The sequence below is a fragment of the Musa acuminata genome, chromosome BXJ2-4 (genome assembly GCF_036884655.1).
Source record: "Musa acuminata AAA Group cultivar baxijiao chromosome BXJ2-4, Cavendish_Baxijiao_AAA, whole genome shotgun sequence".
In the NCBI taxonomy this organism is placed as follows: Eukaryota; Viridiplantae; Streptophyta; class Magnoliopsida; order Zingiberales; family Musaceae; genus Musa; species Musa acuminata.
Genome location: NC_088341.1, coordinates 41334747 through 41352521, shown reverse-complemented (window position 1 = coordinate 41352521; position 17775 = coordinate 41334747). Strand labels below are relative to the sequence as shown.

The 17775-nt window shown below is 37.2% G+C and overlaps 2 protein-coding genes across 3 annotated transcripts; both read right to left on the bottom strand.

Annotated features, from left to right (window-relative positions):
• Nucleotides 1-888: 888 nt before the first annotated feature.
• On the bottom strand, nucleotides 889-1956 carry LOC103982899 (uncharacterized). 2 transcript variants are annotated; one of them, XM_009399971.3, is made up of 3 exons: nucleotides 1605-1956; nucleotides 1441-1526; nucleotides 889-1300 (listed from the first exon to the last, which is right to left on the bottom strand). In XM_009399971.3, exons 1-3 carry the CDS (start codon nucleotides 1918-1920, stop codon nucleotides 1016-1018), a joined length of 687 nt encoding a protein of 228 aa, XP_009398246.2. In that variant the 5' UTR covers nucleotides 1921-1956; the 3' UTR covers nucleotides 889-1015. The 2 variants fall into 2 exon arrangements, with proteins under 2 accessions (XP_009398246.2, XP_018680528.2); XM_018824983.2 differs by having other exon boundaries at nucleotides 1441-1956.
• A 1102-nt stretch (nucleotides 1957-3058) lies between these two features.
• Nucleotides 3059-13050, bottom strand: LOC103982900 (truncated transcription factor CAULIFLOWER A). Its single transcript, XM_009399972.3, has 8 exons — nucleotides 12716-13050; nucleotides 7793-7871; nucleotides 6372-6436; nucleotides 6199-6298; nucleotides 6017-6058; nucleotides 4493-4534; nucleotides 4297-4418; nucleotides 3059-3424 (listed from the first exon to the last, which is right to left on the bottom strand). The coding sequence occupies exons 1-8, from the start codon at nucleotides 12898-12900 to the stop codon at nucleotides 3313-3315; spliced, it is 747 nt and encodes a 248-aa protein (XP_009398247.2). The 5' UTR covers nucleotides 12901-13050; the 3' UTR covers nucleotides 3059-3312.
• Between the last annotated feature and the right edge of the window lie 4725 nt (nucleotides 13051-17775).

Below are 17775 nucleotides of genomic sequence, written 5' to 3'. Positions count from 1 at the left end.
TGATGACAGTAAATCCAAAACTACGACGAAGAGATCATCGAGAAGCCAAGCATCATGTGGTAGAGGAGACACATCAGGAGTGGGAATCTTAAAGCACGAAGAAGGCCAGGAACACTAGGGTTTTACATCCACGTGCACCCAAAGTCTGGAGAGCCAATTCTTCCTGGTAGACGAGAGGGTGGAATTGGCGTCGTGGGATGACCGCATCGTCTCCTCCAAGTTCGTCTCCGAGTTCTTCGTGTTGCAGAAGCGACGCAGGCAGTAGAGCGCGAGAGCGAGGAGAGGAAGCAGAGCCAGCAACGCCTTGGCGCACCGGCTGCTCTCCTCCACCAGCCCGACGAGCTTCTTCAAGAGATGGACGATATGGCTCAGCTTCTCTACGATGTCCTCCAAGTCGTCGTCGTCGTCGTCGTAGTATTTTCCGAGCCGTCCTTTTTCCTCCATCATCGGCTTCTCAGGTTGCGGTGACTCCCAATAGCAGCGGTTTGCCTCCTGCGTCCTGCTGCTGCTACAAATAAAGAGGAATGATGAGCCTTCACATGAACAGGTGAACTGTGTCTACAACTCCTGTCTTTGGATCCCCACATCAATAATACTTGGCCTGAAAAATGAAGTTCCTATCATATGCGTGATTCATGCAGGGCGAACATTGTGCCCTGCACGTAGCTATTCAATTCTACGTACAATACAACATATTTTGATTGTCGAAAGTATTCCGTAAGGATCATACAATATTAAACATAAGCATATGTTGTTATATATATATATATATACACACACACACACACACGTACATGAGTAGAGCGAACGTCTCCAATATCCTTTATCTTATTGTTTTAAGATGATATAAGATGATGATTTCTAAAAATTTATGCATTTACTACTCGATCAAACTAAATGAGGACATCCATTTTACTTGAGTTGGAGATAAGCATAAGAAGAAGAAGAAGAATAGATAGGTGAGTTAAAACTAGAAAATATATTATGTACAATAGCATTGGTCCCATAGATTTGGTCATGCTAAGAGCCAAAAGTTCTTGTGGTGTTTGGTGGTGATCGAGTAGCCACCGCCTCTCCTGCTCTTCCGCCTCACTGCCAGAGTCATGCAGGAGGCGTTCTGGATGCAGTAGTCGACCACTCCTCCTCTCATGCTGTTGCCACTCCACAGTCTCACCACACGCCACGCTATGGATCGCTTCTTCTGCCCGAGCACTAGCAGTGAAGCCCCCTGCTTCCTGGCCTCCTCGACGATCGCCGGCCCTCGCTCTCGCCCTTCCACCACTGATAGCTCCACTTTGATCTGTCAAGATATGCTCATTAGCAGCTTGCTGAAATGTTCTAATTCTCACAACGATCTGATGACTGCTGCAGAAGCATGCACGGTGGAAATTGCACTGACTGAGCTACAGATAGAGAGGCATGCACGGTGGGAGGGTTCACCTCTGGTCTTCTTGCTTGGCACATGCCTTGCATGGCAAGAAATGCTTGATGGCTTCGTGAGCTCCACTCCGTTTGGGACCGATCGCCTGCAGCGAGTGCACGGTAGACGGAACTGGTGAACAAGACATCGATCGAAGTAGCGAAGCCAAGCGACGGCAACTTACGACGCCGGCGTGGCTTCACAACGCTCACGAGAACCAAGGAATCGTTGTCGTGGAGGGAATGAGACAAAGCCCATTGGAGAGCAGCCTTCGCTTCCGGTCCCGAGTCCACGGCGACCACGATCTTCCTTCCCGTCACGGCCGCTTTCTTCGCTTCGTCGCCGCCTGCTGCTTCCGCGACCGAAGCCCCGCGATCGGCGACGAACTTGAGCTTCGGCTTTGGCTTCGGCTTCGGCTTCTGCTGTGGAGATCCGAGTCGGATAGGAGCTGCGGCCCTGCTCCTGCAGCAGCACGAGAGCCTTATGCCGCTTCTGCCCATTGCCGGCCACCAAGAAGAAGAAGAAGAAGAAGAAGAAGAAGCTGTTTGATCTAATGACCCTCCTCCGCTTCCTTTAGGTAGTATATGAGGACATGAATGCGCGAACGTGGGGGTGGGTTGAGTTCTCGACGTGCAGGCCATCATCAAGCGTTCGATGAATTGTTTACGCACACAGGGAGTCGTGCCAACTCTCTCCAAGCTCATAATGCAGACTCTTCTCCACAGAGGTGAATGTTTCCTGCCGAAAGAGCAGCCCTCCAACACTTAGCAAACTGTCGGCAATCACCCGCCATTAATTATATCAAACGTTTGGTTGGATGCATGTGTGTAATGGTGGGAGACGAAGACTCGCGTACCAAGAAATAAATAATTTATAGAATTAACAAAACAAAATATGAATTCAAAAATTAGTCAATACCACATCAGCCACAACGCCTTGACACACACCAAGTACGAAGAGGATGAATGCAAGGAGCAATAGAAGGTCAAGGTCAACTTGGAGACGTGTCATATCCAACAAAATCTTATCCAAGGCCTTGCTGTCGAGCTGCTGGCACCATTTCTCCCTCCCCCACATACACAAACACACACACACACACACACACACTCTCTCTCTCTCTCTCTCTCTCTCTCTCTCTGCCCAATAGAATGAATGCAAGTCTTCTCCCCACGCCTTGTTGAAAGACGGACACCTGGCGTTCCGACTGAATTAACGACTCAGGTCGCGAGTAGGGATGTGACAATGTGTATGATCCCACCTCATGTGTGTTAATCGGGGACATGACAAAGAAATCTTATGATAACTCGCATGACATTGTTGTGAATGGATGGCGATGGAATCTTCGGATAGGCATGAACACCACAATAAGGACATTCCAATCAAAAATTTGCTCAACGCTTCAATCCAATGAATAAGAAACATGCAGGGCACTTCAGAGTGTTGAGTTAGGCAGCGTTTGGGCCATGCAACGCAACGCCATGGCACATGAAACGTACTAGTGCTGGCATCTTGTCATGAGTGTTGCCACGAGATCGAAGTCCCTTTGGCCAGTGTCTGAAACACCACTTCACAAGAAATTAAGGCTCTTATCAAGAAATTACACTTGATCTTTTATCTTGATAAATTAATAACCACCTGTTAGCAATAATATTTTATTTATTTTTATATGCAGTCTTTCCTTCAATCCAAAAAACAGAGAAATAGGGAGGTAAAAGGACCGGTACATGGTTAATATAGTATTAGGTTTTCTCTAATCCCATTTACTTATTGAAGATACAGTTGGACGCCCAAACAAAAGTAAATTGGACGGACATACCCGGAGACTAGCGCAGATGGGACACGGTCGTCTCGAATCGTCATCATATAAATATATGTATATAATGGGACTATTCTCAGGGGCCGTTCAAGTGAGTGAGCATCCACGGCGGCAACAAGCTGTTACCGATTCGGACCTGCGGCTCTGCAGCTTCCTCCCCCTCCATCGTCGCCCCTCCTTGGTAAGATCTGCACCGTGAGAAGGTTAAGCTAATACATCAGGTGACTTGATGATATTGGAATGTAAGCTCAGGTGGCACGTATGATACCTACGTAGATACCGATATCTTTATAGGGTTCGATAGGACTTTTGAAACATACCAATAGATTAATTTGATGCACAGGAAACATAGTATTTGAATCGACGACCAATGATACCTTTAGATTAGCTTTTAGTTCCACACATTGAAGGAAAAAAAATTAAATTAAATTAACCTAATGACATTAGACCTTGCACTTATAAATATTCAAATTGAATTAAATAATCAAATCGAACTTGAGCCGAATCTTAATCGAACCGATACAATCTGAATTTTGAATGTTATAAACTATTCCAGTTTGGGAGGTTACTCTTCCAATTAAATTAATCGATACAACCTTATAGCTTTCTTTAAGGTTGTTGTCAGGAGTTTCATCTTTGTATTATGTTATTATTGATTCCTTTTTTTCTTTCTACACCTTTTTTTTTAATATTTAGAATAATATTTTGTGATATAATTTTTTGAAAATATCGATCAAATTGGATCAAAATTCTAGTTCGATGTAATTAAATTAAATCACTTCATCGAGCCAAATCGGTTCATTAGATATTTATATTTTTTTTAAAGCACTTAAGATTAAAAATTAATTAATCAATTTTGATTAATCTGATTAAAAATCACTTGCTAACGGTGCAAACTGCACATGTTATTTTCTTAAAAATGGAACTTGGCAATTATAACAAAACATATACATGATTTTCTTTTACTTGGATTTTATCTTGTAACTAGCAAGCCATCGAGGTGTATAACAAACATGATTTTAATATGTATAGGATTGCAAGTTTGTGTAGTTAATATTACCTGATGTTTAGGGTAGAATGAGGTTCGGCCATTAAGAAGGCAGGCGGTGGCGAGGAGATTGTTTGAGGGTGTTCCCATTGTGCTTGCTGGATGAGAACCTTGGCCTTCTGCTTCTCCGTAATCTTGTTCGGATCGGAGCGAAGCTAATTAGGAAGTTACAGAACCACATTAAATCAGGCAATGGACAAGAAGCTACCTGTTTCTCCAAATTCTTGTTTTGCTCCCGCAGTGCCTTCTCCTGTACATTAGAAAGAAATGCCGACTTAAATGTAACTTAAGAAAGTGAAAGGCAAAAATGTCGATTTCCAGACCATGGAATCTACTGAATCATCAAGAAATATTAACTTTAACTATTGATATCAATTATATGAAAGCCGACTTCTACCTTCTGTCTGGCGACCCAAGAAGTAGGTTTATCTGTCTTTGAACAGGATACATATCATACATTAAACATGAACATGTGAATAAAAAATTCACTGCAACTCATCGTCAGGCTATCACAAATGGTTTCATCATTATTAGTTTGAGAAAATATGATCCCTGACAAAATTCCGACCAATTGCGGAGCGCAGCTTTAGCATGCTAATATTCTGGCAAGCAAGTTGAAAGTAAAAGTAAAAAATAAAAACCGACCGGTTACAATATACTGCAACCATTAATTCCTTATCGCCTGTAGAACCAGAGATCCAAAATTGTGGAATGGAAGAACTGTGGAAGTATCTGAAAATGAGCTAAATGCTTCATACTGATGAAACCATCAGTTTTACTTTGCAATCATACTTTGATCAAAGTTCATTTGTGCCATGTAGTCACTGTACCCTTGTCGGTAAGGGTGAAAAGCAAAAGACCGAAATCTCTTTATCAGAGTAGAGAGAGAGAGACTACTCCTAGGGGCTATCAGAAGACGTCATCCTTCATGGAGACGGATGCATAACTGCATCGACTTTTTTACTTGATCCCAAGTCCAGCTTATTATGGTGCTTTCATTGTTTGTCTTAAGAAAAGAAACTATTTCTGAGATTAGTACACAACCAACCACACCTTGTGAAGTACTCGAGAGCTGCTTTATTCATAATTCTTGAGGTGTTTGTGTTACTTTGAACTGAACTTCCGATAAGGAAAAGATGTTTCTTGTTATCATGTGTATCCAGCCTCATGTCATCATTAATGAAATCAAAATGATCAGTTCACCTTCTCTATACTTTTGGAGCCTCATGTTATTAGAATGACTTCTAAATGAGTTCGTGTGCAATTGCTTGTTATTGTTTATGAATTTGTTTTAGCCACCTAAATGAACATCAAGGCTTGTTTCAACTAATACCCGGTCTTTTGGAATATTTCTTGTTGTTATATTTATATTTCATCTTTCAAAATTACATAATGATATATCCATATTGTGTAATATTAATTGTCCGTGTCAACATTCATGCTTTATGGATTGAAAACTAAATGGCTCTATCCCCAATTGAATACCTAGACTTACATGTGTACTTGTTGCCCTGTGATTCCCTTTCTTAAACACAGTAATTATTGGCAATAAATTGAAACTGCAAGCAGGATACTGAACCTCAAATCAGTGCTAACACTACACTGCACCTGAACTCAACCCAGAACGTGTGGAATTTGATCGATTTTTAGGTCACTAGATATTCTATATGCATATGGAAGACATCTACTGCATAATTACGGGCAATATACACCTTCAAACAAATTCATTTACCTTGGTTTGAAGCTCAGCAATGGAATCAAACATTACTTGGCTCTGCAACAGAAATAAATTCCATCAGCTTCGGCAGCTTCAAGAGTCCAAGAACTATACATCAATTGAGGAACATGTCTTACTTACATGCTAGGTATACCTTGATTATGAGATTAGCAAAACTTCTGAGACATATGCCTTACCTTTCTTGATCTAATGTGCCTCAGAGAAGTTTCCAGCTGATTCTCTAGTTGTTGGAGTTCTTTAACGTTCAAGGAGTCTAATTGTTCTCCCATTAGGTGCCTGAAGTAATAGGAACATGGCATGTAACTCATCTGTAGTAATCGAATTCTCAACTGTGATCATAATTTATTACCTTTGACTTTTACTTAAAGCCTCAACCTTAGCCTTAAGTTTGCCATATTCGTGACACCAGTTGCCCTGTGTAGTATCGGCCAAAATATTAGAAGACAGCAAGCAAATTGCTTGTCGCCGGTGACTCATTGTTGGTAATTTGCATCTACTAAGCGATCCACACACAACTAGAAAGCACAAACTGATGCAACGATTTGATGTTCTGTGTTGTAATTTGCAACCCTTGAAATATAACAGTTTAAACTAGTAGTAATTAACTTTCCCTAGTTCAAACTGAATATAAGAAGACTTCTAATTTTTCAGCTATTAGCAGAAGCCTCTGATGATGCAAATGGGCCTGAAAACTAAATGCAATTTATACTCTTGCAGATGCACTAAAGGATCAATCGGAGAATGCCTGCACGCATAAGAAAAGCAAGTACAGTTAAGAAAGATTCACGTTCTAAAGTTCCACTAAATAAGAATGCAAATAAAGAACCTTCCCAATAATAAGCATTCGAGGATCATACTTATTCCTGACCTTTCTTCTGTTCCCTCCCTTTTCTTCCTTTCAGTCCGCATGTCAAACAGAAAAATAAGGCTAGAACACGTTCCCTCCGACCGGTATTTCTTACCATGTAAATCATTATTTAGTAGATACTAACATGATTGATGAGAACTATTAGCTCAAGATGCAAGATGTACAAAGAAATAACGAGTCTAATCAGCAATAATGTCATAGAATATAATTTTGTTGAAGTTTCATTTCAAACAATGTTTTACCTTTCATGTAGTCTTTTTTAAGGACTGGCCCGATTTAGATAATCCTTCCCCTATAACAGGGCTTATTTCCATCCTATTAATCATCGGTAGCTCAGACTTCCGCGAGGTTTTGAGGTCAATTAAGCTCAGCCGAATGTCAGCAAGCCAAGTTTGAGCAGTATTAAGTATTGCTATTATCACCAAGTCAACGTTTCATAAAGCTTAGACTTGATCTTGTATGCAGCTCATGGCTAAAGTCTTTCCAGAATATTCTCTTTTAAGAAAGTTGATAGTTATGTGATTATTAGATACATTTAATTAAACTAGAACATGGATGTATAACAGCCCATTGTGACTAGTAAAAGAGCATTAATCTATACTGATCTACCTACTTATGAGGACATATTCCACATATCTAAATGAGGACAAAATTAAATACTATAGCACGCAATTAAATTTGTCAGGGGGCAAAAGAATATCAAGTACTGCACATTAACTAATAAGTGCAAGACGTCACAAGATTTCAACTAATGTGTAGCGTAAGATAATCCGTGGTATACAATCAGGTCCAAAAGATAAAATTACTTGGAAACTTGTCAAATAAATCTGTAGCAACTAGGACATGTGTTTAGAGTTGTTCCAGATCTATATGATGCATGAATCAGCAATGAGCTTACGGACCTGTGATTCAAGATCCGATGAGGCAATTGCCTTTTCTGCATAAGAGTACTGCTCGTAACGTCCGAGAATCTTTTCCATACTGGAAAAAATATATACTTTTGTAAGTAAATATTCATGATTAGTTGGAGCAAAGCAACAGGATAATGTCCATAGTGCATCAGTGACTACACAAAACTGAGGCATAGATACGATCATTCTACCTTACTGTATAGCGTGCTATTCTTTTTTTGGACATTATCAGTTTTGCATAATGTACTATTTCTTTAATACAGAAAGTAAAAGGATAATCTCCAAATACATCAGTGACTATACAAAACTGATTAATGGAAAAGATCATCTTTCTTCAATGTAGTTTTGTTTCTTTAATGAAGAACGTAAAAGAGTATAATACAAGAAAAGCACAAATAAGAAGTTCATGGATAGCTTGAGCATGCACATACAGTTTTGTCACTGCACTCGCAACCAAGAAGGCAGACTCGCAGATTTAATGGTACTGCACTGCCTAAAATGATATAATGGTGCGTTGTGCTTTAACATAGGTGCGACAAAGAGAAATTTGCATGAATATTGCACTTTAGAAGTTATAGGAAATGAAATTCTATGCATGATCAGGAGTTGTGGTGTCTGCTTAGCTAACGAATCATTTTATGTGAAGCATCTTGCAAGATATATTCATTAACTTGTAAAAAACATTTCCTCTATCATTATTCAAACATTCTCTAATTTTAAGTGCAAGTCTGCCATTCGCATTCATATAGAACTGAAACTTCTTTCACTTTTGAGTATGCTCTATGTAAACTCTAGAGGTTCCGAAAGTGATCATGGAGGCCGAGTCCACCCAAGAAATAATAGAGTTGCTCATTGAATCTAATACTTTTTCTTTTTCTTTTTTTTTTCTCTATTATAGTATCTTCATCGTGTTTATTATTTCTACATGATTTTTTTTGTTTTCCATCCTTATAGGTGTCAAGTTTGGCAATTAAAAGCTTTAGCAGATAGACATGCTATCCTCATACGACATACCAAGGCGTCATCATAGATATCAATCAGCAAGTCAGGGAGCAAAATGTATAGTGATTAGTAAATCTAAGAAAAGATTGCACTTCCTTCACGATACAGATTCAACAAGGAACCCTTGTTCACCAAGTATCTGGTTCTCGTTTATGAACCAAGAACTTGTGCATTATGAAACTGTAACCATTTAGTATAGCACAATACCTTGTAGAGAACAATTAGAAGTCTTCTTTATATTCCTTTTGAATAAACTGATGGACCTATGCCATTTTTTATACACTATTTAGGGGTATGCCTACGAATTAATTCAATCATAATCAGATGGTTTAAATGTGCTGGAAATGCAAGTTAGATACAGAAACACGAAAGAAAACACGTCATAAGTTTGATATTTTTCCTGAACAGTTACAATTAGGAACCAGATTGATCATAAAGATCTTATAGAGATACCTCTCTATGCTAATCAATCATACTACCAGAAAATACAAGTAGTTAATTCTTATCGTCATTACCACACAACCTAAAAATGCAACATGAATTAACCAAAGATGTAATATTAATGCTAAAAATATCATGGGGTTAGAAGAATAAAAGTTACGAATATAGAAGAAAATAAGAAAGAAGAGTTGAAGTGAATTCCTAGGTAGAAAGAATTATATCAAGGATAAGTTTTCCCTGAGGACTTTCAAACTTGCTCGAATCTAGTTGTAGAAATTGAGTCCTTCTACCTGAAGAACAAATACAACCATTACTTAAAATTTTTAGCTGGTTTTGATGATCCATTTTTTCCTCAGTCGTGTCAAAGAAGTGCTGGAATTTTCTCTTATACGAATATGAATAAAATTAAAGTCTCAAAATCCTATTAGGAGTATCGTGGGATCTTCCATAGATATAATGTTAAAGATAATTTGCACAAGAAATTATTAGAAATCAAATAATGACGAGTTTGAGCGTGCTAACATATATTAGGTTAGGCATCAATTTAATCTAAAATTTTAAATTTTAGGTCGTGACTCACGATCACAAACTTAAAACTTTTAGGTGCAGGTCATACCCAATATATATAATATTATTCGTTTTATCATTAACTATGTGAGAGTTTTTTATTAGTCAATATCTTTGACTATCAAAAGCATGGTTGTACCGCAAGGTAGTTCACTTATCTGTGTTTGTCCAATGCGGTATGACTCATTTTCAGTCAGTCAATCTTAATTTGATGTTGGCTACCAAGCATACGTTGGTTCAATTAGATCAACTTTTGTTAATGTAGCTCAAATACCATGTTAAAAATCAAATAATGATGAGTTTGAGTTAAAATGCTCAGGATTAATAAATATCAAATGAGACATTAATTCAATCCAGAAATTTAAATTTTTAGATTATGGGTCATACACTATATATAACACCAACTTTTGAAATTCTGTGTGATATGGGATTGTTTCTTAATACATCTCTTTTTATCTCACAAACATAAATATTTCTAACAAAAAATAAACTATCGATAATATTAGGATCTTCAATTTCATATAATGGATTGATAATGATGTTCAATTATAAATTTACGTTCACCACACATTCTAATGTAAATTGCTGATCTCACTGATTTCTCATTAAATGACGATCTCACCTATCTGGCAGTGGCAAGATGCTCCTCATTTATCATGATCTTAAAACATTATGAAGAGCCTATTATATTGTTTTTCATCATCTTCTTTAATATTAGTATTTTGAATCCTTTACCTAAACTGTTCCTTGGTAAGAAGATGAGGTAAAAGATGTGAACCCGTCTAACTGGTTAATCGCAAAACTAAAGTTATTCAAATTCTGACCAATAACATGAATAACTTCCTAATGAGTTATCTATTATCAAATGCTGATGAAGGAACACATCAATTTCTTTTGGATTGTAACAAGTGCAATGCCTTAATGTTACTAGGGTCTATGAGGCACTTTAAGATAAGAATGTAAGTCAATAAGAAAAACTGAAAATAGTTTCATATATATAATGGAGAATTTCAATAATCCTAAATGAAAATTAAGTCGATCAATGGAACATCAGAGAATTCAACCTAACATTAGATTCTAAACATTTATTGAATCATATGGTTTAAGAGGAAAAAAAGCTGTGATTATATAGGTTTGTGTGCGCTTGGGACTTGTCAGAGTGATAATATATATAATAGAAGGAATATTAGTTAAACCATTGACCACGTAAATGGTTTCTTATGCAAGCAACTTACTCTCTTGGGTTTCTTATGCAGTCTTGAGAGTGGCACCCAAGTCAGTCACAATGTGAAGGCCAACAGGATAGCTTCAGTCCTTATAACCAAGAAACTAATTATGCTTTAGTTTCAACATAGTGTACCGCGGACCCATATCTTCTAAAGTGCACTAATGGCATTAATTATCAGACAAATTAGAATCCCATAAAAGTATTGGGAAATGATAAAAGAAAAAGTATATTTAATTTGTGTATCCCACGAATAATCTTCGGGGTTTAGAAAACTTTAGTACCACCAGAACTATGACCACCAGTATCCCATAAAAGTTCGATTGTTTGTACAAAAACAATCTAACTTATCCAGTCGCTTTTTCTTATTCTTCTACCTGTGCTTCCAATTTTTGTTGATCTAACACTTAGGAAACACTGACAACATAAGCAGGTCATACATCATCCCATTTATAATAGCATAATCCTTTCACCTAATTCAGAAATAATGGTTGCTCGGACTTTACGAATTTTCTTCACATGCATGACGACATGTGACACAATATCTGTATGATCATGGCGAGCGATATAGGTTATACATAAAAAAAAAAAAAAAAAAATCTGGAGATCAGACTTATGAGGATATTGTAGAAAGAAAAAGGCTGAAGATTTTAGGAGAAGATGTACAACATCACTGACCATGAATATAATGGGAAAGATGAGGATCTACTTAAAAGAAATTTGCTATCGATTTAAGCAAGAAATCCGATAGCATCAGGTAGCAAGGATGCAGAACTAAAAGCTAATAGCTAAGGTCTTTTAAATCAAGGTTATGCTTAATCATCAAAGAGAGGATGTAATCCAAGTACAGGATCAGTGGATCAAAACATTGAGTAGAAGATTGACAAAGGAACAAAGAATTTAAATGAAAGAACAAACATGGAAGATGTCGGAACAAATTGACATAAGCAGCAACAGTTAATGTTTCAAACTCAACACGATGAGAACATTGAGAGTAGCGCACGGAAGACTAAATCCATCATGAAAAGAATGAAACCGAAAGCTGAGAATGATGTCCATATTTCATGGTTGACTGGCCTAGGAAATGATCGGCGGAAAGTATACAGAAACCGAAAAAAGAAGCCGTAGATCTACTACAAGCTACTACTTATTTGAGATCTCAAGAAAATAGATGGAATCCACGAAAGCACTAAGGAACCCGTTTGCGTGCCCTAAAATTTGATGGCTTGCAACCGTACTTCTTATAGCATTAAACGTGCATTCCCGATGTACGATAGTGATGGACCCCTTCCTCAATATGACCCGGGATACAGCAGCTGCTTTTAGCTAAGAGATAAAGTTTGTTAGACTGGGAGGTGCATTACACCCCAAAACGGAGAAGTCAGATCTTAACCGTCCAAAACAATGATCGATCTCCCGTACGCTTCTACCCAGTCCGCAACGCAGTTCACGAGGCGGAAACCCTAATCTATTCTTGGAAGAAAAGAAATACATAAAGCAAGACAAGGAACAGGTCGATATGAGAATGGGTCACTCAAACTTCATCGAAGAGGTGAACCAAAAACACAAGCAGAATTCAGATCACAGTCCATTTATATTTGGCTTAGAGACGACTAGGGTTTGGAGTAGAGCATCAACGAGAAGAAGTGGAAGGAAACGAAGAGATGAGGAAAGCAAACCTGGAATCGGTGGAGTACTCATAGAGCTTGCCCTTGGTCGAGAAGATGATGAGGGCGACCTCGGCGTCGCAGAGGACGGAGATCTCGTGGGCCTTCTTGAGCAGACCAGACCGGCGCTTGGAGAAGGTCACTTGCCTATTGATCTTGTTCTCGATCCGCTTCAGCTGCACCCTCCCCCTCCCCATCTCGATCCTCCGCCTCCTCCCTCCTCCTCTCCCTTCCTCAAACTCTAACCTCGGTTGCTCGGTCGGTCGGTCGTCGGTGAGAAAAACACAGCAGCAGAAGCGAGAGAGAAAGAGAGAGATGGGGTTGGGTTGGTGGTTGGGCGGGGGGGGAGGAGGGGGGGGGTGGAGACGGCAAGGGTGGTTTTATAGAAACCAGGGCGGTAAGGGGGTGAACACGCTGTCGAGCGATGATTGGTTGAGGAGTCGTTAAGGGGCGTGCGGATGTGTGTGTTTGCAGCGACACACAGTAACGCTCGCTTACATCGTACGGATCGAAGTCGGACTTTTTGGTTTGAATGAAACGCATACATAATAACAGGAGAATTCCAATAAAAATAATGATGCCGTCACACCCCCCACTCTTTCTCTTCCAAATTATAAAATATTTTATATATAATTTGAATTTAATATATATATATATATATATATATATGTGTGTGTGTGATAAGCTTAAATTAATTTGATAAATAATCGACTATAAAATGTTAAAGAACACGACGGTTCATACGATAAAGATCTCAAGACAAGTCATCTCAAAATAAAAAATCTAACCAAGAGAGATCACACCATGTGAGCAGAAGGTACATTTGTGCATGTTATTGTTTCTTCCAAGAGTTAATTGATGCGATTTCATTGAAGACTCGAGCTGACCATTAACTAAAAGGGGATTCACGATTGTTGCCGACTAATCTTAAGAGGAGCCCGCTTACCCAAGACGGGCGACGCCATGGAGTTATCACGTATGTCGGAGATTTTCCTTATAGGACGATGTGGATGGATACCTAATGAATATTGTGGAGATGGAGAAACACAAGTCTTCTTCTCTCTTTTCTTCTCTAGGGAGGGAGGACTTGTTTCGTTAGACGAGTAGACGATCATTCAAATAGTCGATTAGTGTTTAAATCATTCAAATACCTAATGATTTTTTTACTATGTGGATGAACACATAGTTGTGCCACTTTGAAGATAAATAAAAAAAATGATGACTTTGGTACATATAATTTATTATTATTCAGTCGATGTGAGACTAAACATGATATCGATTATTATTTAATATTTTTTTCTCTCTAAAACATAAGAGATTCAATAGTAAGCCACAAATATTACAATAATCATAAGAAGGAATCCTGGAGACTACTTCTGAAGTGATCTTTCATGGGTATAGTTGGACTCCATTGTGCCCTCTTATTCTATAAATCTATCATTCACAAAAGAGGCATGTTAAAGATTTATTGGCAATTATTCATTTCCTTGTGAACAATTAATATCCTTGTGTGTGTGTGTGTGTTAAAGAATCTATTGGTTCTTGACAAAAGACCCATCACAACTTCACAACATAGCAATTATAAACATCATACAATAACTTTGCAATACATCAGAAATGTTTTGCCAACCATTTTAAAGCCTCTCTCATCACATATGATGATTCAGTAGCCTACTTAAATTGGCCGATTAATTGTTGAATGATTACTCCATTGATTATTTACTAAATTAATTACCACGTTACCTTTTTCTCTCAGCTTTTGCTTTTGTGTGTATTTGATTCCTCTAAATCAATTGGAAGTGTTCTAAAAAGTTAAGATGGAAAAGGAGATAAGCTTTTTCAATATGATTAAGCATGGTTCCATTAAGATAAGTAATAGTGGATAGTGTTGGCTAACTATGAGCTACAGTAAGATTCTCCACCTATCACATGAACCAATGTATTCCTGTTGGGAATATGAAGGACCAAAAGGACAATGATTTAACGTTTGAGATTAAAGCAAGAGAAGAACTGAATGCCTTCGAGCCAAGATAAGGAGAAAGTTAGGATTTGATTAGAATGAGATGGAATAGGCTGATTCATAATCTTGTCATGATTCTTATTGTTAACATCATTACATATTTGCAAGCATAAAAAAGTTTTAGTAGACCAGAAAAATGTGACTACTGTCTATTAATTGTTAGAATTTGTAAGAAAACTCAAAGTTTCTCCATGCAGTCATTTCATTTTTTTTCTTCTTTGTTAATCGATAAATGATGGAAATTAGTCAAAGTAATCGATAAGTGGGTTCAATGTATTATCATCAGACTAATATCTTATGTAGAACAATATATCGAACGAGGGTTTGAATCCTCAATTTTTAGTAAATGACTCGATTTGAGACACTATCGTTAAACTAATATTCTATGTATAAAAAATTATTATTTATTATCATTAAATTAATATTTTAAGTGTAAATATATTCGATGAAGTTTCAAATCGTCAACCAATGGTCAGTCGATTGTGTTCACCGTTACGGATCTAATATTTTAGATATAAATAATATGGTCGATGAGGATTTGAACTCTTGATTAATGTTTTATAATTAATTATTTAATGCTTGATTTTTTTTATGACTATTGGCTATTTTTGTTATCATTTTCATAATTAAATTTTTCTCAAAACAATGTGAAGGAAACCAATTCAAGGAAGGGTTCAGTACCCTAAAATTCAGTGTTGTTACTTTGGAATAATATTGAGAACCGCAACATCATTGTGTCAAAGGTGCAAATTATTGGCCCAAATGTACACATCAAACTAGGCATCATTCACACATCTGATTCTTTGACCCCTAAACAGTGGGAAGTAGGACATGTCCACTGCATGGGTACCCAATTTTGCCTGTTATCAGTGTGTGTGATGCAGGAAGAACACAAAGAACTATTTGCTGGCTTCTTGAGATTAAGACATGAGGATGGAGGCTTCTTTCACTCTCCACCACTCAGCACTGTATTATCAGGAATTGAGGTTTACCCTTTACATGTATGGGGTCTCATCTCTACCATAACTGGATGGAAGAACGAATAGGACTGCCAACCCTCTCTTCTCAGAGAGAGAGAGAGAGAGAGAGAGAGAGAGAGAGAGAGAGAGATTAAAGAGTCAAAAGAAGCTGCAATCGAATCATGTTCTCAGGTCTGTGAACTTCTTGTTGATGAAGAGGGTTTTGGTGTGGAATAAGGTTGCACTTTACTGCACCAAGGAATAAGTTCACTGGATGCACAAGATGAAGTTGCAGCCATGGAGAAAGCTTCTTGATATAATATATAGAGCTTGAAGATTCCTTTTTGGAAGAGGTTTCTCTTTTCTGTCGAATATTCCTCATATCATTACGGCTATATAGTTGATAGGACTAAAATCGGATAATATCTATGGATATATCATTGATATGATAAATACTGTCAACTTTTGTCAGAACTTAACATCAGAAAATGATAAAACAAGTGAATGAAGTTTGTCCTGTCAGATCCCAACAGAATATATTGTCATGATTGAATACTATTTTCTTAATGATAAGCAGTCTTTGAACAATAAAAAAAAAAAGAGATATAAAAGGATTCTCTCTCTCAATATTTTATTTTCAATTAGTTGTATTCAAAATATTCTCGTAGAATATTTACTAATGTTTAATATTAAAGAGATCTTATCGGACATATCTCGAACATAAATTTTTATTGACCGATTTGATATCGAACCCGATCTTAAATCCAAGTGACATTTGTATAAAGATCGAAAGGTCGAATAAATTCTATTATATTGATTTGATCATCAAACTTGACGCTTACGATATGTCGATTTTACGGACCTTAATAATTCGTTTTGAGATTCGAAAGCTGTATAAAAGGTGAATCATATGCTGGAGATGAATCAAACACTGATGAGCAGAAGGGAATTGTTAGGTTAATTTGATGGGAACTATGTATGTGCTGCCATAGCCAACCAGTGCACATAAAAGAATCCAACCTGACACTGCAAACCCCAACACTGCATGCAAAACACAGAGAGTGATGCCTTTTGCTTTTTTGACAAGACAAAGATTAGTGAGGTGCTGTCACAAGGCAAATTCATAATGACACATCAATCTCAGATAATATAAACCTATATGCCATTGCAAAGGACTGATGCCATGCATGTTGTGTGGTCCTTGTAGGTTTGATTACCTCAAAAGCCACAACAGCCTCTTTGTTGAACTGTCAGCATGATGTTCTTGAGAAGCCTACCTTCTTGCCTTGAGTTGAAAGGCCATGATGGATTCACTACTTGGCATGCGATTGCCATGATGATTGAGTTCCTCTTGGCCTCTCAAACAGTTTGGCATGCAAAATCTCATTGAGATTGTAAAAACCACAGAGGTATTCTCTCTCTCTCTCTCTCTCTCTCTCTCTCTCTCTCTCTCTCTATAAATATATATATATATATATATATATATATATTCTTTAAAAAAAGACTTAAATATATGCATTTTATTATCCATGTTGAGTCAACCTAAGGTGAATGAACATTAACAGAAGATATATATGTGAGAGACCAAAGAGATATTCTATACATTTTTTTTTATATGATTGAATTATGTTTAATAAACTATCGAAGTCAAATCAAGAGTATTATTCTATTTAGATCATTTTAATATTTTTTTAGATCATAATATACCTCTATTTCTACCATTTAACATGTCCATGACATAATAGATTATTCATCCTTATGTTATTTGTTATTGTGGTAATAAATGATTATTCATGAATAAAAAAGTATATTAACATATATTTGGTGCATTTTTCTCAACGATTTTATATTATACTATACAAACTATTTTTTGATGTAGATCAACAACATGCTGGACCAAAATTTCTAAGGACATATATGATTCTATAAATATTAGAGATGTTTTAGGTATTTAAATATTTTTAACTTGAATTAACTAATATAAATGAATATTACTTTTGTAACCCCTTATTATCATTTACAACCTCGTTCTAAAAATTTTTCATGTTTCTAAAATTTATATTCACAAATGAATGTAAATATCGTATTCTTCT

Bases quoted from the DNA above. Each gene is read 5' to 3' on its own strand.
- LOC103982900 (XM_009399972.3), bottom strand. From the start codon at position 12,900: ATGGGGAGGGGGAGGGTGCAGCTGAAGCGGATCGAGAACAAGATCAAT. The intron at 4,535-6,016 runs GTAAATGAATTT...TCTAATGTACAG, and splicing joins TTGCTGAGCTTCAAACCAAG to GAGAAGGCACTGCGGGAGCA. The intron at 3,425-4,296 runs GTAATATTAACT...CTCACGGTGCAG, and splicing joins CATTCTACCCTAAACATCAG to ATCTTACCAAGGAGGGGCGA.
- LOC103982899 (XM_018824983.2), bottom strand. From the start codon at position 1,920: ATGGGCAGAAGCGGCATAAGGCTCTCGTGCTGCTGCAGGAGCAGGGCC. The intron at 1,301-1,440 runs GTGAACCCTCCC...ATATCTTGACAG, and splicing joins GCCAAGCAAGAAGACCAGAG to ATCAAAGTGGAGCTATCAGT.